At 40.5% G+C, this 21,400-nt stretch overlaps 1 protein-coding gene across 1 annotated transcript in view; it reads left to right on the top strand.

Annotated features, from left to right (window-relative positions):
- Window positions 1-3,821: 3,821 nt before the first annotated feature.
- trpc7b (transient receptor potential cation channel, subfamily C, member 7b) overlaps window positions 3,822-21,400 on the top strand; it is a 99,303-nt gene continuing 81,724 nt past the window's right edge. Inside the window, exons 1-2 of the mRNA XM_047352706.1 lie at window positions 3,822-4,507; window positions 16,142-16,904. Of these exons, the coding sequence (XP_047208662.1) occupies window positions 4,020-4,507; window positions 16,142-16,904 (1,251 nt within the window). The 5' untranslated portion in view covers window positions 3,822-4,019. The remainder of the gene's footprint in view (window positions 4,508-16,141; window positions 16,905-21,400) is intronic.

The raw sequence follows: 21,400 nt of genomic DNA, 5'->3' as shown, positions 1-21,400 counted from the left end.
AGCTGGTCAATGGATGTCTATATTTAGGTTTTCCAGATAAGATTAACTGTAGTTTTGAAATAATAATGTGTTCCCATGTCTTAAATGAATAAAAACAAAAATACATAGCAGCCTTGTTTTGCCCAACCTACTGTGACCATAACAACAGAGAAACTTAACTTGCCACCCTGGGAAAATGGCTGCTAAGAGTATTCAAAGTAATGGAAATCAACAGCAAAGGGGATTACTTTTAAGGCTTGGAAAACAAGGAGATTTTGGTCATGTTTTTAAACTGCTGCATTAAGAAGGGCACTTTCTAATGTAGCATGTGAAAATATTAGGCTAATCCCCATTTAGAAGCAATGTCAAAATATTTTGCAAGGGATAAAGATTTGTTTTTAATTATACGCACACACTTGAGGACTTAGTAGTATATGTCCAAATCAAGCCTGATGTGATTAGCTTCTGACTATGTTTTTAAATTAAATGTTGTGTTTTAATTTGCAGGTAGAATTGTTTTGTTCAAAGATTCATAGTTTTTGTACTGTTTTTTTTAGAAAATGTCAGCACAAGCATACAAACATTCTATCAAAAGTCATCTAATATATTGTTAAATTTGCACCCTGCATTGATTCATGTTTTACTGTTTCACACTTCCCATAAATACCTGGATCATCCTGTCTCATCAAGTCATACAGATTAAAGTAAAGTTGTAAAATAAATGCATGAGGCATAATTGCCAGCACTTTGACCTCAGGGTAAGAAGGTGGAGGCCTTTCTGTCTTGTATTAAATTTTTTTTTTCTCTGTGGATGTAAAGGTTTCCTCTGGATATTCCAGTTTCATACTATAGTGTGAAAACAAGTAGGATCAGTGTTGTAAGTAAATGGGGAGCTGACAGGGGGACAAGTTTCTGGTTGCTGAACAATACAACACTGCAATTCAGCAGGACGTTTCCTCTTAGAAAAGCAGATGGAGCAGAAAAGAATGTTGTGTTTCAGGTTTGTTGCCAAGTTGTGCAGATGAGGAATTTGACTCCGGTACTCTTTGCTCTCAATAATAAAAAATATATTTTTTTAATGTACATATATACACAGTTGACTTTACAATGGAATATAATTTGAGATCAGTCCAAGTATGCATGGTGATGTTCTGGAACTCTGTCCAGTGTTCATCAGAGAAACAGCCTGGAGGTAGAACCTGTCTCTGGGGAGGCTGGTTTTAGCAGACAGCGCTCTGCAGGGCCGATCTGAAGGTAAAAGAAGGTAAAACGTTATTTGTTTCATTAGCAGTGTCACAATTTTAAACAAATCTTCACTTCCTTTTCATGTGCAAGTTAGAATTTGCACTTTTCATCACTCCTTCTAAAATAACACAAAAGCATGTCTTTTTTTTTTTTAAAACAGATTGATTTTAATCTTTTGCCAACCATGGGTTTAATAATTATTGTTAGTGTAGTTCCTTGTGTTGCCGAAGGTTACCCATTAATGACCATTATCACAAAAGCTACACTTTATGAATTATGCGTTCATAGGCTTTATGAATTTAGAATTTTAGGATTTTATATTGCTTATTGCTTATTTCTTATTTCCCTAGGGTTTCCTTATGACAAACGTGATTGGAACTGCATTTCTTCAGTTCAGCATTTTATGTGTTTCATAATTATTAATGTTTTATTTATGTGGTTTGACATTTTCTGGTGCTATTGTTGACCATGAGTGAGTAATATACTGTGAGTGTTTTTCTATTGAGCGACTCTGTAAAATGGCAGTGCATTACATACTTTAATCCAATGCAAAAATGCACATTTGTACAGTATGCACATGCACATGTACTCGTGTACAGCATGAACAATATAAAAACATGCCTGAAGTCAGATACAATGTTTATTTTTCAACATAGATTACCTGCATATGCACGATAGGTTTATTGATTAATTTTTAATTGACTATTTAGGGTTTCTTTTGGGTTGCCTGTTCAAACACTTCATAACTGTGTTTCTTTACAAAATTAAACAAAAACCCCAAAGAAGAGGTTAAAAGTTGAACATATGATTAAAATTCTTATTTTAATCATTGTAATCATATCCAGACTAGCTGCTTTATTTATTTTCTATTTTATTGCATTTTAATGTAAAGGCTATGTGAAAATGGGACACAAACATAATAAATTATGATCATAACTCTATGGGGTAGAGAAGAAACCAGGGAAGCGTATCTACCATTTATTAAAGAATTTTGTGGAAAGAACTACGTTGTTTGGTTGAGCAGTTTCAAATCTCCCAAATGAGCTTTGGAAATTTTGGCGTGTGGAAAAATAATGATCAGAGAATGAATTTATATCTAAGCAGTTTGTTTTCCTGTGCTTTTAAACTGACAGTAAAGTATGTATTTAATTTGTAATTGCATGCTTATAAGACAAATTACTCAGTCAATGCAATATTTATTTTAATACATGTAGGAAGCTTTCTTTTGCAGAATAGTCCTCACACTTCAGAGGGTTTTTGAATGATTTCCTTCCCACATGTAATTACAAATGAAAACAGGTGTTGCGAGTGGATGCATCCGGTGCATAAACATAATAACAGATCAAAGAGCTGGGTCAGGACTGGTTATTGTCTGTGTGTGGGTGCAGGAAGTCTCCATCGTGACTAATGGGTCTGTGCCTCTAATTATAGGACCAAAGACGCAAACTAATGCGCACACACACACACATAAAAAGGATGATACTAAAGCAAGGGATTATCTTCTTGGGTAAATCTAACAGGAGTAACCTTAAATTGTTTTTTATTTTGTCTGCACCTTTGAAAGGCAAAGACAGTGCTGTTGTGTTAATTCCAACTCTAGAAAGGGACTTTTGGTGGTAAATGGTTAAAATTGGCTGACTTTAGTGTTTTTACTTGAAATGGTGGGACAACAGTTCTGCTAATGAGAACTGCATTCAGTAGAAGATGTTCTGGTTTTAATACATCTACCAAAACAAAAGTGGACTGCAGCCCTCATTTATACACCCCCACTTGCTACTCTTAAAATGTTTGTCTTGAAATTGAACAGCATTACACCTAGAATTTAGGATGCATTTTTTTCTTCTAATAAAGTATATAGACAATAACAACAGAAATGGATAATTAGGTAGACATTGTCAGGATTTTACAAATAATGTTTTTAAAATGTCCACGGAAGAAAAAACTCTGAATATTCTTTAGGTGCATTTAGGTTGATGACATCACAAGAGGCGCAATAATTGAGCTGATTAGGTGGCTTTAAGAAACATTCTCTCAGAAGAGTGAAAGACTTCAACATCGAATCTGATGCATTGACATTCATTTAACACACAATAACCAAATAGTCAGCCAATACAAGTTGCTGGCTACTGGACAATGGTGTTATGGGCAAGTCGGCTCCTAAAGGTAATTCTGATCAGGACCCCATTCAACCTTTTCTTGTGTGTTGTGTATTGGAGCTTGTTTTTTGACGTTGATTAAATAACAACTTACAACAAAAAGCAAAAAAAAAAACTAACAAAAAAAATTATAGAAAACCTGCACATGACATGTTTATTTAGCTATATATCTAAAATCAGTTTCAGGTTATAGAGAAGTCTATGTTGTAGTTTTAAAAAAAAAACTTAAATCGTCCGAAAATAGGTCTGTTTTATTGGTTGTCTCTGGTTGTGTCTCATTATTCTGTCATGGATGATTAATCAGCAGAGCTCCTTTACAGATAACCCATGTAAGTAATTTCTATTTTACACTGTAGTTTAATTATATCTGTTTGCGTTAGTTGTTTCATATAGTGAAGTGATATTGGTTTGTGTTTCACTAATTCCTCACCTTCCATTTTGTAAAAGGTCTGGCTTCCTGCGCGCGCTCTCTCTCTCTAATTAGTGCGCGTGGACCTCTGAGTGAAGGTGGAGGCTTTTGCTCTTCGCTGCCGCGCGGCTCTGGAGCAGCTTGTTCAATGGAAACTTTGAAAAACACAGTAAAATATGTGCCCCTTTACTAAAATACTTTAAAGTACACGATGCTGCCGAACTCTCCCGATGTCTGACGGGGTAGAGGAAAACGAAGGCGGTGGGAGAGCACATCTGTCGGAGTCTCCCTCGCCGCCTCTCTCTGTCAGTCTTCCCCGAGGATCTCCTTCCTCTTCGCGGCCCCTGGACTTCTTCTCCTCAGCCTCTCCACTGCTTGGGGAATCGGACCCGCCTTTTCTTGCCTCCTCAGAGTGTCTGCACCCGTCCCCAGAGAGCCGGGAACTCGGGGGCTCCACATATTTCACGCCGCCAAAGTTCCGCCAGGATGCCGCGGAATCCGGGTGTACCTCTTGCTCGCGGCCGGATGTGCGTATAGATGTCGGATACGAACAGCGCGATGACCCGTTTCCCATGTGGAGAGGACGAAGCTCGGAAAGCACTGAGCGCCTTCAGCACCGTGGACAGAGACCCCACAGGGCTCCGGAGCTCTCAGACTACGGGAACCACTTCTCTGCTGAGCATATAGACACCGAGTTCAGCTCAGATACCCGGCAATCGTGAGTCTTACCTGTATTGCTTCTCATTCTAAGTAGTAATCTATTATTAAGTAAATATCTTCGAGGCCTTGTCTACTGTCCATCTGTCTATACATTTATTCACTTTGCCAAGAGTCTCTACTTTAGTGTAATTTTTACTGCTAAACTGTGAGATAAAGGCTTAAAATTCTGAGCTGACAGTCAACTGCTCTTATGTGGACGTGCTCCACTGAGATGTAGAGGGACATGCATAATGGCACGTAATGAAAATTTAGCAGCTCATATCTATTACCATCTGAAGTTGAGAATGACAGGCCTCTGTATTAGCTTTTTGATCTTCCCTGGTCTGCCTCTGATAGTGTTGACAGTGTTCAGCTTAAAAGGTCCATCGTGGAAAAGAAGCATGTTGGCTCTCACTAATGCCTGTAACCCGAGTGTGATCGTGCATGAGTGTTGCCCAAAAGGCAAGCAAGATAGGGTGAACTGGTTTGTTTTTTCATTAGCTTTACATTATAATGAAAAATGTCCCTTTGATCTCCAAAACTGCTGATTTGTCGCCTTAGAAAGTCTATATTTAGGTGTGTTTAATTTAGCCAAAGCAACTGCTGAGAGTATATCATTATGCTTTTCACCTGTGAACTGATATATCTGCTGAGTTGAAGAATTATTGCTCATACTTTTTCCTTGCTCTCCTTACATTTGGCATAATTCCTCCTGTTGTTCTCTTGTTAAACTGTATTTGACCTAGCATACGTGATTGCATGCACTGATAATAAGTGAACTGGCGCTCATACCTCAAGAGAGTTCAGCTTTGAAAAGGAGGCCATTCTGAGCAATTAACATCAGGTTATATAGTTTTATTCATGATAGATGTAATTAAACACAGGTGACAAAAGTTGCACTGGAAGGGATGATTAAAAATGAACAGTAAGAGGACAGATAAGTAAAAATTGATAAAGCTTTTGCCTTTGTTGTAATTATGAATCTGAGAATATTATTTAATATCAATATTTTAATATTTTATCAAATAATATTTCGGTCTGTTAAGGATTGTCCTGTGAATACCAGCCCAGTAAGGCGATGGTATTAGGACAAAATAGAAAGGTGTGAGACGAGCTTTGAAATTATTGAACAGCATAAACTCTGCACACATATGGAATGAATTCACACAATTTCTTAAAATACAAGAATTTAACAAAAATAAGTCAACTCAAAGTTAGACATATTTCAATCAACAAACTCTTTACTATGCTAAAACAATCCAACTAAACTACCGAGCAGAATTAAAGAATAACGAAGACTAATGGACTATGTACAATATAAACAAGTTGATTAAAGATGATTGGAAATCATGACCAAAAGAGTGATGCAACATTACCATGAAATGTTTATGTTTGAGAACCAAGGATTATCTTGAATAATCTGGAAATGAAGTTAAGTTAGTCTTGGAACCAACTTAGGCAATAATCAACAAACGTTTAGACAACCATTCACAATGCAAGATCAGATAAAATATTATTTTAATAAAAAAATGTTTTAAATAATGATCTGCTGAATAAAACCAACCTTCTGGATAACTAAATCTCAACGGTGTCTAAATAACTGCCTTTATTTATTAAAATAATATTTGAAGAAATATTGAGTATTTTGGAAAAGAGCCAAATCTTTCTGGAGAAATGGGGCTTAATGGTGTTTACTTAGTTATCAAATCTAGTAAATGATGCTCAGGGACTATTATTCACTAGCTTGAAAACTAACAACCTTTCTGTTCAATACTCTTTAGTAGCAAGCACGTGTTCTTACCGGTTAGCCGTTAAGCTAACAAAGAAGCGGATAGCTTAGCACCAGAATCAACAAATACCTTTAAAATACCAGGGTTAATAAGAGGGTTAAAATGCATAAGCGCGGATGGCGCATTATGAGCAATGTTCTGTTTAAAACCACCCTTTAAATAAAGTTTATCTTAACTTTAAAACATACAAAGAACACGAACCGGCACGTGTTGTAGCTAGCCTACTAGCGCTAAGATAGGCAGGTTTCACAAAAACAAAACTTCATAGAATAAAAATGTTCAGATTATTTCATCCTAACTGTTAATCTCTATATTATTCTGCCCAAACACTTAACCTCATGAATTGTGGTGAGGAATGTTGCTCAAGGGGCAAAGCTTGAAGAAACGTCCACAGTCAACAAGCGGTTAGCTTTCAGCTTTCAGCTAACCTCTGCGTTCGCTCTGTGAACAAAAGGGTTAGCTCCGGAGAGATGGCGGCTCGTCCTGTCCGCTACGGTCTCTGCCGTCTTCCTTCATGCTGGGAGACTGTGTCTTTGCCGGGGCTTCTCTCGAACACCGTTTGCGTCTGCGGGGCCTCGGAGAGACAGTCAGCAATGCTTGTACCTTAATTATCCCCATTCATGAATGAAAATACCGGATACATAGACAGTACTTCATTCTACTTAACTTTGCATATGATCGATGATCGTATGGCTTCCTTGGATCCAGTTGAATTTATGTCTTTTTGGCAGCAAAAGACATCAGCGCACTTTGTTTCCCTCCTATCCCGATGGTCATCGGCGTTGAAGAGACAGACTTGTGGGAAGGTGGGGGGTCTTATGCGGGCAGTGGCATCATGGGAAGTCCTCTGTTACCCCCCTTCCCCCTTCTGAAGTTGTGCTGAAAGTCTGTTAAAGGCAATTTATTTTGAAAGTTCCAGAAAAGTATGTACCAGAGTTTAATGTTGAAATCCATGGCTGTGGGTCCCAACACCTTTATATTTTAAGATATAAAACACAATAATTTGATTCTTTTCAGTTGTCAGTAAAGTTTAAATACAATCTTAAAAGAGCAACACGTGACATTTTGAACTTTGCCATTGTTTATTTTATAAAACCTAGGACAAAGTGCAAAACAGCTGAAAGTATTCCAATCACAAGAGTTTGTATAATTTAGAAGCAATAACTTATAGTCTCCTTATTCTTTAGGCTGTATGGGTATTAGCTATCTGAATTGATGCCTTAATGCCAAATTATTCAGGTTGAAGATTTGTAATACCTTGATTTGTTTTATTTTATATTTTTGCAGTTGATCGATTCTGTTGCAGATTTGCTTCTGTGTTTGGGATCATTGTCTTGCCTCATAACCCCATGTCAACCTAACCTGACCAGATTGCCGTAGTTTTGAGCCTACACAAATGTGATAGACAGAGGACTTCCCAGTGGATTTAGCAACTGCATTATTGAGGTCCTAAACAAACCCAAGTCCTCTTTGCATTATAAGTCTTGTGGCTTGTCCAAATGCATCTTTATAAGTTAAGATTTCATATCTACACTGCCAAATGAGGCACTACATTAAAAATTAATGAGCTTGAAACACCAATTTAATTCATCTCTCAACCAGAATAAACACCCATTCAGTGTTTTGATTTGACAGAGTATGATTCAATGCAGTGTGATAGAGGACTCTGCCAATGCACTCACATTGTATGCTTCATATTTTTATTATTAGCCTTTCATGTGTGAGACCTCTCAGACAAGCTTCAGTGTCTCAGTCAGTTTTTTCTCAGTGTGTCAGTGTGCTGATTTTTAACCAAACTGTCTGAGACTTAGATTTTGGATATTTTGTGATTTATTTTGAATTATACTTTTTTTTTTCTCATTTCGGAATCATAAACTTAAATTTGTTTTGACATGGCCTGAATGTTGTGTATAGACTGCTAAAGGCCTCTGCTTTCATATATCATTTGTTCTTCATCTAAAGTTTTAGCAATTTATAGACCTAGTGAAGACCAAATGTTTTATATTATTATGTTCTTATTCTTTAACATAAATGTTGCTCTGTAGGAAAAAAGATAATTTTTAGAACAATGTTCTGTTGATTTGAAGTGATCAATCATCTTCAGCAGAGGAAATTAGCAAGAATGTTACATTCTGGATGTGTTCAATGCAAGGCTAAATAGCTTAGGGTTTTTCATCCATTTATCAGATGTCAGATTTATTTTCAATGTATAAGAAACGTCTTCCATTAATTTCCATCCAATATGTCTCAGATTATGGGTTAACTGACAGTATGATCAGATATCACTTGGAGTGAAATGGATCATGTGTGTTACACCAAAATCAAGCAAGAAATACATTTTCAGGTTGATCTAATTGGTAAATCTACTTCCATTATTCACACTTTGAACAAAGTTTTTAAATAATACATAATTCCCTCAAACTATGAGTGCACATAATTCAGTAAAGTATATAGGGTAATTGTCTAAAATATGTCATCTTGTTTAAAAAAGTTCAAAATCCCTTTCCCTTTTCTCACAGTTTTGCATCGGACGGCACACTGTATCGCACAAATATCAATATCAGTGTGTGCAATATTCATATCCCAAAGCACTGCTTAGAGTGCAAAGATTTTTGGCTAACATACTCCAATTGTTATGAACCTGCGTTTTACATTCTAATGCAAATATTTAGTCTCGCCGCCTCAGATGATCACACCGGAGACAAATGACTTTGGCAAAAATGCTAAACGTCAAAGATGGGAAAGAGAGGAAAGAAAAAAAATATGCACATATCACTATCACGACCAGAGACAGAGAACCTAAATTCAGCCAAACACAAAGTGATAAGTTAAGAGGTTTATTCAGAAACTCAGGGTCAGAGAGCAGGAGAACAGCAGTCAGCTTCCAAGAACCACTGAGAACAGAGAGACTAGTTAGTGGCTGAATAAAACTCAGGATTTGCAAGGAGTTAGATAAAGCCACTAACCTTCTCAGTCTGGGGATGAGGCACAGAATCCAGAGGAGGAAGTGATCCAGACAGTTAATGAGGAAGCGTCCGACAGACTGAAGTCGGATTGCCGACTGATCCAAATCCTCCAAGGAATCAGCTGAAGCTGTGACAGGAACACAGAGAGCTGTAATTGTCCTCTTGACAATAATTCCAGGCGGACTAGAGAGCCAGGCAGGCTCAGGCTGAATAAACCAGTGGTTAGGCTGAGGCGTAAATCCAGGGACAGAAACAGGGTCTAATTCCAGGTCTAGAGGCATCAGACAAGGGGCAGGCAGAGGCAGAAAACAGAGTCGAAATCCAGAAATCCAATCCGTCAGACAAGGGGCAGGCAAGAAGGCAAAATCCGTGAAGCAAGGCAAGGTCAGTCCCTTCCTGACTGAACAAGATCAGTCAGGAAGGGACGCTGGATAACTACTCACAAATGTTTTCGAAAATCTGGCACCGTCTGCCTGTCAGAGGGCTGTATATAACTGCAGCTCCACAGAAGTGTGGCATGACAGTGATTGCGCAGCAGCGCAGCAGCAGATAGGTGAAGCAGATGGTTTGATTGCATGAGTGAGAGCAGAGCAGGCAGACGGGCCAGAATCATAACAGTACCATCTCCTCAAGGACCGGCTCTGGACGGACCCCGAGGTTGATCAGGATGGAGGCGGTAGGAATCCCGGATGAGGGTTTTGTCCACGATGAATCGTGCAGGAATTCAGGACCTCTCTTCAGGACCATAGCCCTCCCAGTCCACCAGGTAACGTATGCCACGTCCTTGCCGTCTGGACCGGATGATGCGCCAGACAGTGTAGACTGGGCCATCAGCAAGAAGCCGGGCGGGTGGAGGGGGCCCAGAGGTGGGCCCGAGACGGGACAACACATAGGGTTTGATCCGGGACACGTGGAAGGTAGGATGAACTTTCATGGCACGAGGCAGACGTAAACGAATAGCCACAAGATTGATGATCTTGGATATGGGAAAGGGTCTCAAAAAACGGGATGCCAGCTTACGGGAGTCTACCAGGATCAGGAGGTCCTTAGTGGACAGCCAAACCTTCTGTCTCACCTGGTAGCTTGGAGCAGGGACTCTCCGACGATTTGCTGTGCGTGCTTGCACCTCCGACATCCTGATCATGGACCTTCTTGCCTTTCTCCAGATGCGCTGACATCTTAGGGCCACTGCCTGAGCAGAAGGAACCTCAGCTTCTTTCTCCTGGACTGTGAACAAAGGTGGCTGAAAACCAAACACAACTTGGAAAGGGGATAACCCCGTGGCACTAGCCGGGAGGGTGTTGACAGCATATTCAACCCAGGGTAAATTTTGAGACCATTTTGTTGCGTCTGACTCACATAGTGCGCGCAGTTTGGTCTCCACCTCCTGGTTGGCCCTCTCAGTCTGTCCATCTGACTGTGGGTGAAATCCTGAGGACAAACTATCTGTAATCCCCAGCAAAGAACAAATCTCTTTCCAGAAACGTGACACAAACTGGGGCCCTCTGTCTGAGACAATGTCTGTGGGTATGCCATGAAGACAAAAAACCTCACATGCCAGAATGTCCCCCATTTCCTTGGTTGAAGGCAGCTTCTTGAGAGGAACTAGGTGAACCATCTTTGAAAATCTGTCAATGACAGTTAACAGAACTGTGAAGCCATTAGAAACTGGCAAACCTGTGACGAAGTCCATGGCTATGTGTGACCAGGGATGAGGAGGAATGGGTAGGGGATGCAAGAGTCCAGCATGAGGGCGACGAGAAGACCTGGCTTGGGAACATTGAGTACAGGCCGTGACGTAATCTGTGACATCTTTGACAAGATATGGCCACCAAAACTGAGTCCGGACCATTTGCAACGTCCTGCTGATACCAGGATGACAGAACAGACGTGAATTATGGCATGAATTAAGTGCCTTGGGTACGAGGCGCTGCAGGACAAAACACCGGTCAGGTGGGCATGAAGTTGGGATAGGGAGGTCTTTGGTGGCATCTCTAACCTCTCCCTCCAACTCCAACATGGTGATAGAGAGTCTCACTGATTCCGGAAGAATAAATTCATCCTCCCCAGAGGCCTGTGACTCGGAGGGTTCCTGTATTCTGGACAGGGCATCCGGTTTGCCATTTTTGACTCCAGGTCTGAAAGACAGAGAGAAGCTGAATCTTCCAAAAAATAAAGCCCACCTTGCCTACCTGGGATTAAGGCGCTTCGCTGATCTCAGGTACTCCAGGTTCTTATGATCTGTCCATACAAGAAATGGTTCCTTAGCCCCCTCTAGCCAATGCCTCCACTCCTCGAGAGCCAACTTGACTGCCAACAGTTCTCGGTCCCCCACATCATAATTGCGCTCTGCTTGGGACAAAGTCCTAGAAAAGAAGGCACATGGGTGAATACGGTCATCAGAATTTCTTTGGCTTAGGACTGCTCCAACCCCTGTGTTTGAGGCATCAATCTCCACAATTAACTGTTTATCGGGGTTAGGGGACCGTAGAACAGGAGCAGATGTAAATAAATCTTTGAGCTTGACAAAAGCTCTTTCTGCCGTCTCGTTCCAAACAAACCTTGTCTTAGACGATGTGAGAGCATTAAGAGGGGCTGCTACGAGGCTATAATTCCTGATGAATCATCTGTAAAAATTAGCAAACCCCAGAAACCTTTGAAGCTGTTTGCGGTCAGTAGGAGAAGGCCATTCCAAGACCGCCTTGACTTTGGAGGGGTCCACTATGACTTGGTCAGGAGAAATGATGAATCCAAGGAATGAAGTGGTAGTGGTGTGAAACTCACACTTTTCAGCTTTGACAAACACATGATTTTGAAGAAGACGGAAGGGAACGGTCTGAACATGACTTCTGTGAGGTTCCAGCTCCTGGGAATAAATCAGAATGTCGTCAAGGTAAACAAAAACAAATTGTCCAACCATGTTCCTCAGGACATCATTCACCAGTGCCTGAAACACTGCAGGGGCATTAGTTAAACCAAAAGGCATTACACAGTACTCATAGTGACCAGTGGGAGTGTTAAATGCCATCTTCCATTCATCCCCCTCCTTGATACGAACAAAGTGGTAAGCGTTTCTCAAATCCAACTTAGAGAAGATCTTGGCACCTTGAATCTGGTCGAAAACAGTGTTCATAAGTGGTAGAAGGTATCGGTTCTTGATGGTGATGTCGTTTAAACCACTGTAGTCAATACATGGTCTCAAGGAACCATCCTTCTTTCCCACAAAGAAGAAGCCTGCCCCTGCTGGAGAAGAAGAAGGTCTGATAATACCAGCTTTTAGTGACTCATCAACATACTTCCTCATGGCTTGGTTCTCTGGTCCTGACAATGAATACAATCAACCCCTAGGGGGAGAAGTGCCTAGTAGGAGCTCAATGGCGCAGTCATAGGGTCTATGAGGTGGAAGTGCCGTGGCCCTGGACTTGTTGAAAACCTCCTTAAACGCATGGTATTCGGGCGGCACCTTAGACAGATTGGGGTATGTCTCCTCAAGAGTGCTCAGAAGGGAACGAAGAAGGCTGAAGCTCAAAATGAATCTCACACTGAGTAAGAAAAGCACAGCACTGGTCAGGATCTCCCTTAAACAGCTCAGGAGGTGTGAGTCTAGGCTCTCTTACCACAGCGAAAAGATCAGGAACTCTGGGGGCAACAGGCTGTGAGGGCGCTGACATTGAGGCAGAAAACATGGAGCGCAGCATAGAAATTATTTCCTCCATGCCGGAATCTAGACGGGCAATAGAGTGATCAACATTAGCGCGCCACTGCTATGCTGGCGATGGGTCTATCTTTTGGCCAGATTTTACTATCACGACCAGAGACAGACAACCCAAATTCAGCCAAACACAAAGTGATAAGTTAAAAGGTTTGTTCAAAAACTCAGGATCAGAGATCAGGAGAACAGCAGTCAGCTTCCAGGAACCACTGAGAACAGAGAGACTAGTTAGTGGCTGAATAAAACGCAGGATTTGCAAGGAGTTAGATAAAGCCACTAACCTTCTCAGTCTGGGGATGAGGCACAGAATCCAGAGGAGGAAGTGATCCAGACAGTTAATGAGGAAGCGTCCGACAGACTGAAGTCGGATTGCTGACTGATCCAAATCCTCAGAGGAATCAGCTGAAGCAGTGACAGGAACACAGAGAGCTGTAATTGTCCTCTTGACAATAATTCCAGGCGGACTAGAGAGCCAGGCAGGCTCAGGCTGAATAAACCAGTGGTTAGGCTGAGGCGTAAATCCAGGGACAGAAACAGGGTCGAATTCCAGGGCTAGAGGCGTCAGACAAGGGGCAGGCAGGAAGGAACAGTGGATAACTACTCACAAATGTTTTCGAAAATCTGGCACTGTCTGCCTGTCAGAGGGCTGTATATGACTGCAGCTCCACAGGTGAGTGGCATGACAGTGACTGGGAAGCAGCGCAGCAGCAGACAGGTGAAGCAGATGAGTTGATTGCATGAGTGAGAGCAGAGCAGGCAGACGGGCCAGAATCATAACAATCACTACTGATATCATTGTCGCAATATTAATCATCATTATCGCCTTTGCAAGATTTTCTAATATATGAGATGCTTTCTTTCATTGAAACATTGTTAGGAGCAATGCTTCAAAGCCCCTCCATCAATAAATTGCTAGACTTACAGCCAAATGTTAGTGTCTAATTTTATATTACACGTGTAGTAAAACATTTTGTACAAAAGGAAATTGAACAGAAAATGTTGCAAAACATTGCCTTTATAGATAAAGAATCCAGCAATCTATATCAATTTTTATGCCCCAATGATTCTCTGTTTTGTTAGGTTCAGTCTATTTTTCTTTAACATACATTTACATGTTTTATGCTGGTGGACAGGACAAGTCCGATAATGGTTCATGAATTTTACACATATGGTCAACAAAAAGGCAACTCATAATGTAATGTAATGATGTAGTAACATATGGTCTTATGTGGTTCTTTATAAAAATCAGTGGGAGCTTATATTTCTGGGCTAGACAATTCTGTCCCTTTTTTCCAAAAATGATAAAGCTGCTCCCTTTTATCCCATTTGAGGTGCATCCCTGTGAAATGTGTAAATATGATCATGCTATGTTGTACATAAGTAATGTAAACAATCTCTCTTTTAGAGAGCAATCTGTTTTTTCGCACACGGAGAGTTTCTATCCATCTATCTGTCTCCATTGTATGTGCCTCATGTTGTCCACATTGATGTAATTCAACACTGAAATGATTCAAATAAATTCTATTTTAAGACCAAATCACAAACAATCACAGCTGGATGGAGAACAAGACTAAAAGAGATGGCAAAAGGCAATTTATTACTTGACTATAAGGTTATCCGAATGGGCTGGCAGCCAGACTGCCTTTCTGTTTATCAGGAATCTTCTTAATGCTAAAAAATGCAGCAGGTGGTTTGATGCTGCCACTATCACCTATAGTCTAACTCAAAAGCCATACAAGTACTGATTTCCATGAGGCATCATGAATGATTTACATTAAATGTTGCAGATGATGTATGAGATGTTGACATTAAACATGGATAGTCTGACAGCTTGAATGTATGAGGAATGAAGAAGAAGAAAGATTTGTTTCCCTCTCAACCTGATATTTTGATCGTGTAAATTAAAATTTAAAACAATGCTGACCTTTTGTATTGTTCAATCACATGCATAGAAGCACAAGCATACACACACACACACACACTAAAACATGCACATGGGAGTTGGCATAGTGTGCTCTCTTCATTTTCTCAGCCTCACTTATGTAGAAACCCCCGGGTGAATACATCTGGCATGAACAGGTTTCCATTTTCGCCTTCTGCTTTAATGTCCTGCTTTCTTCTCACACACACACACACACACACACACACACACACACACACACACACACACACACACACACACACACACACACACGTGAATGCACACATACAGACACAGAGTGAGAAAGGGACAAATGCCAGAAAATACAAGCTTGTAATTTAGCAATACTTGTTTTGAAGCTGGACCTTCAGGCAACTATGCAGATATTAATGTTATAATAATACCCGATTTATGTTACAAACATTTTAGCAGTTTTTATGTAAAAACAATAAATGTCAAAAGTGCAGTTTTCTAATCACTCACGTTTATACTTGCAGTAGTTCAATTTGCTTTTACATCCTGACAGAGGAGGTGACTGTGGCTCAGTAGGAAGAGTAGTTGTCTTGTGGGTTCGATTCCAGCTTCCTCCTGCCATATGCCCAATCCTCCTGTCAATGTGCCCCTGGGCAAAGCACTTAACTTCAAGTTGCCTACCGATCTGCGTATCGGTGTGTGAGTGCGATTGGGTGAATGTGGCTCTAGTGTAAAGCGCTTTGAGTGGTCTGCATGACTGGAAAAGTGCTATATAAGTTCAGTCCATTACCATTTCACTGTGTAAGACTTGTATTAGATAAGTTTTTCTTTTTATACACATGATAATGGATGAATCGCTGTTCCGTGAGTTGGAATCTGGAGTATCACTGAGTCATAGAGTTAGTTTGTCAGGCCAAGGCCAGTTGAATTGACAACATTGTTTCAGCCATGCCAGTCAAAGCTCTTGGCAGCAGGGAGCTTTGACATTTTCAGATTTGGTAGCAGTTTCCTGCTTTTTGTTGCTGTTTTGGCCCTTTCTCTGAGATCAGGACAGAAATCTCTGTTAAACACAGCCAACATCTAAATCCAGATGAAGAGAAAATACTCCGTTTTGGTTTAATGTTTATAGTTTATCATAGCTGAGGATACTTGTTGTTCTTCTAGTCTCTGACTCTGACTGCTCAATCCCAAAATTGTCTGATGTCCCCTTCTTTTTGCATCTTTATTTTACAAATTTTACTAAGTACTGCTTTTAATGAATTCTCTGTTTCCATCTTTTTCCTGCTCCCAGGGTAGAGGCCATGCATCGCCGGCACACCACGCTGAGGGAAAAGGGGCGTCGCCAGGCAGTGCGGGGTCCTGCCTACATGTTTAATGAGCGCGGTTCTGCTCTCACTGCAGAGGAGGAACGCTTTTTAGATGCTGCAGAGTATGGAAACATTCCTGTGGTGCGCAAAATGCTAGAAGAGTCCAAAACACTGAACTTCAATTGTGTGGACTACATGGGCCAGAATGCTCTACAACTGGCAGTGGGCAATGAACACCTGGAAGTGACTGAGCTGCTGCTGAAAAAGGATGGTCTGGCAAGGATCGGGGACGGCCTGCTTCTGGCCATCTCCAAAGGCTATGTCCGAATAGTCGAGGCCATTCTCGCCCATCCCGCTTTTGGTGGAGGTCTTCGTCTCGCTTTGAGCCCTCTAGAGCAAGAGATGCGAGATGATGACTTTTATGCATACGATGAGGATGGAACCCGTTTCTCACATGACATCACACCCATCATTTTGGCAGCTCACTGCCAAGAGTATGAGATTGTGCACATCCTTTTGACGAATGGGGCCCGCATAGAAAGGCCTCATGACTACTTCTGCAAATGCTCAGAATGTGTGGAGAAACAGAAGAAGGACTCCTTCAGTCACTCACGCTCCAGGATGAATGCATATAAGGGTCTGGCCAGTGCAGCTTACCTGTCGCTCAGCAGTGAGGACCCTGTGCTCACAGCTCTTGAGCTCAGCAATGAACTGGCAAGACTCGCCAACATCGAAACAGAGTTTAAGGTGAGGTGACTGATCTGTTTACAACTCCTTTGCAAAGACGTGATGATTCTCCATAGAACATACAGCACCTTTATCTTTTTTATATTTTTTCAGGCTACATCCACAACATGAGATTCTTTTATTGAGATTTAATGTGATAGACCAACACAGAGCAGCACACAATTATGAAGTGAAAAGAGAAACATAAAAAAATGTTTACAGATAAAAATCTTACAAGCATGGCCTTCATATGTATTTAGCTCTCTGAGTCAATACTTTGTAGAAGCACTGTTCTCTGCAATTATAATATTTTGGGGTATGTATTCCAGTTTTGCAAAACTAGACTGGATTATAGTTTTACTTTGCAACATCCCTTTAAGCTTGAATAGATTGGTTGAGAGCATTTGTGAACTTCAACCTTCAAGTATTGCCTTAGATTATCATCTAGAATTAGGTCTAGGCCATTCTAACACATTAATACACTGATCTAGACTGTTCTACTATAGCTGTATGATTAGAGTCAAACTGTACAACAAAGGCACGTTGTGGCACCTTCAGTGGGGGATAATTCTCGCTACCTGGGCATGCACACAGGAACGCGTGCAATGCTGCGGTCGCGATGTCTTCTTCTTCAGGCCGTGGGGTAAAATCTGCTTGGGTTAGGGCTGCTTCTGGAGGCAAAGAAAAGTCAAGCCACGCTTGTCTTATTACACTCTTTTTATGAATGATTGCTGGATACTCGAACAGCAAATCATTACTTAACTTTGTAACATTAGATTGGCATTATTGTGGTCACCTTTGGATCCAAGGATTCTTCAAAGTAAAAGCCTTACTCGCCCGCGAGTTTCAAGGCTTTCAGCTGACGTGCTCTCTGGTCCCTCCATTAGCCGAAGTCCGCAGCCAGACTGAGACTGAGCACAGGGGTAAAGGTGCTCTTAGGTCAGTTATTCCAGCTATGACTCCTCCTCTTCCTGAGCTGTGTTAGGAATAGGTTAGTGTGATCTTGAAAGGTGCAGAAATTAATACAGGTGTTCGATGATATATATTTCAGAGTCCATGTTCATCCATGGCTGGGGTCCCAGCACTAAAAAGATTTTAATGAAACTTGCATTTTAGAAAGCTAAGTGAAATGTGCTATTGTATGTTATGCGCATAAACCAGATTTCATTGCTTTGATAAATTCTGCCACTGCAAGTGTCAGGCTGACAAAAGCTATATTAAGCAGTCATTTTATGAATTTCATAGTTGCCCAACATTTGAAATCACAGTATTAGTTGAGTTACCATATAATACTAAAGGAAAATTTTTTACACTGGACTGTTTTTCAGCCCACTGCTGCCAATGTCTGGATTTAATCATCAGGCTCGCATCTGTAATGGATTTCCTACTGCAGTCCTATCATTTCATTTATCTTAATAACTACTTATGTCCAATTCAGTCTCATCTTAGGTAAAATAAAAACTGTAAATTGCATCTTAACTCTTGATGAAACTATTAAAGATTCATGATTGTGTGAGTGTGTGGGTATTTATATATTTATATTTACAGGGTCATGCTTGGGTATTGGAGAAAACGTATGTTTTTAACAGATGAAAATATTTCAAACATATCCTAAAAATACAGAGAATGTTAAAGAAATAAATTCTATAAACCTTTTGTGCTTTCATCTCTCCAGAAGCAAGCTCATCAGTTCTGAGCTGGGGGCAAAACATGTTGTAAGCTATAAAGCAGGTGGCCCTGTTTTTATCCAGAGCTGGAGTTACAGAGCTGCCTGATTCCATCCTGTGCCTGATACTATGACACATTTTTTTACCTGACCCACATAAGCAAGCATGGACATAAAATCCACATAGCACATGAAATATACTCACGGATAAAAGCTAAATACATATTTTCTAAAAAGATACCTTCTAGATGATTATGTCTACCCATTATAATGATTGCAATAGTTTGGATTGAAAAACACTACTCTGTGTTACCCTGCAATGGACTGGCAACCTGTCCAGGGTGTACCCTGCCTCTCGCCCGTAGGCTGCTGGAGATAGGCACCAGTTCCCCCGTGACCCACTATGGAAGAAGTGGTATAGAAGATGAATGAATGAATGAAAAACACTATTTGCTTTGTATTTTTACTGAAATCACCTCTTTAGTGAGGTTTACCCGCACTGCATCCCAGGGCTATTAAAAACATAATTCTTATCAATAAATTCTCAGGCTTAGATCACACTCACAATTCAGTGCCATATTTCATGGGGGTATAGGGGTGCCACTGACCTTTCATTAATCAATCAATTTGTAATACAAAATGGGCAAGAAAGGCAGACTGAACTGGTTGGCCACAGTCCACATATACTGTAGGTTTTAGAAACCTTAAACAGTAGTCACCTAAATTGCATGAAATTAAACTGATATTAGGACTTATATAAATTAAAGGGACTCTTTATACCAAACATAGATTTTTTTCTCAGCTAAGATCAATGCACAAGTATGTGTTGTGCTCATATATTCAAATTAGATTTTAAAATCTAATGACACTTCAGCAATATTATCATACTTTTTCAGCCTCTGCTAATGTGGACTCTAGTCTCCCAATGTCTTGCTTTGCTTCTTCTTCAAGTCTATTAATGTTTATCTGTTCTTATTTGTCATTTCTCACAACCTTCTAACTACCTTTGTGTTTGATATGCAGCCTTTCCGCTTGTCATTCTGTTTCCCATCTCCCAAAAAAATAATGAGAGGGGCTCACCTGAGGGACCAGGGCTGTGTTAGGACTTATCTGTCTCATCACCATCTCATTACCATCCCTGTGTCTTCTCTCTTGATTTATCTCCCCGTCTCCTGTCACATTATCTCCTCATTGTTTTAAAGCATCAAATAATGTCTACTCAGTTTCCTAACAGCATTAGTCTATCAATTTTACATGGGGAAATTACATGTGACAAATAAACGTTTATAAATAGTCTAATGAAAAACAGATTAAACCATATCATACCCTTCTTAATGGGACTAATGACACAGAGATACAGTGAAATGGTCTTGTCATCTCTAGGCCCCATTTACACCAGATTAACACAACCCTACATTCTCAAATATCTCTAAATAAATCCAGTGTGAAGACAAGCATGGAACCAATGTGCTCTTTTTACTCAATAGTTTCCCTGCTTCCTTCTTGGCCATTCTGTCACAGTGTTGACACCTTTGTATCACATTTTTACCAATATCCTTTACATTCAGCAGAATTTCCCTATAAATATAAGAGATTTCTGCACCTAAACCATCAGTTTCAGCCTTTCTGTAAAAGTAGAAACACTCAAAGTATTATTAGCTTTTTGGTAGCATTAGAGGATGGCTCCTCTTTGACATTATGACAAATACAGTTAAGCTTAAACATATTCATACCCCTGGCAGATTTAAAATTTAAATGTTTAAATTTTAAAAACCTGTTTCTTCTGACTGGAAGTAATATTGACATTTGGCACAGCCAGAGTCGTGATTTGAATCCAACAGAGTATCTGAAATGGGGGGGGGGTCTTCAGCAGTCTACGGTCGATGGGCGGGCTGCACCCTGGACAGGTCGCCAGTCCATCGCAGGGCAACACAAACACACAGGACAAACAACAATGCACACACCCATTCACACCTAAGGGCAATTTAGAGAGAGATCAATTAACCTAACAGTCATGTTTTTGGACTGTGTGAGGAAGCCAGAGTACCCAGAGAGAACCCACGCATGCACGGGGAAAACATGCAAACTCCATGCAGAAAGACCCTCGGGCGGGAGTTAAACCCAGGACCTTCTTGCTGCAAGGCAACAGTGGCACCAACTGTGCCACTGTGCAGCCCCTCTTAATAAATAAATAAATAAGCCCTTCAAGAAGGAGAGAACGTAAAAATATATACTCTTTTCGTGTTGGAAACTGGAAATTCCATATCTAAATAAGATACTGGTACCAGGTGCTCCAAATCTGTTTGGATGCTGCAATCAAGCTATGCCATCAGCTCCTGTTTCACCTCAAAGCTACACAGATGCATAATCATAATCACGGCATACACATAACTAGCACAGCTGTCACATCCAAGATTTGAAGGATAGCATGTGAACAGCAGCCTTTTTGATTTGAGAAGCCTCTAAATTTACATCATCAAAGCCCAACAATATTGTGTCCCTATTGTTTATTTCTTGTGTGGGTGAAACTTTGCTTAAGTTTAAGTAGTCAGTGCTGTTGCCCAGTTCATAAATACAGAAAGGCACAGGCCTATATCTGAGCTGACAAGTTGTCTTGAAACAAGCACATGTTTATTAGCAATAGTTTTTTTTTTTATTCATGTGTGAGTATGGTTGTTCAATCTTATTTGCTGTCTTTTAGATTTGAAACCCAATGTATTTACTGTATCCTTTTATGTCTGTCATAAACAAAAATTAAAAACTCAGGGAGTTTTATCAACTTGATCCTATGGGTGCCTTACAGGTTGCAATATGTTGCTGCTTTATCCCACCTGTCTTCTACAGCTTCTGT

The sequence above is a fragment of the Girardinichthys multiradiatus genome, chromosome 23, assembly GCF_021462225.1.
Source record: "Girardinichthys multiradiatus isolate DD_20200921_A chromosome 23, DD_fGirMul_XY1, whole genome shotgun sequence".
Taxonomy (NCBI): Eukaryota; Metazoa; Chordata; class Actinopteri; order Cyprinodontiformes; family Goodeidae; genus Girardinichthys; species Girardinichthys multiradiatus.
Note: the sequence above shows the minus strand (reverse complement) of the source record. Positions and strands in the feature narration are given on the sequence as shown.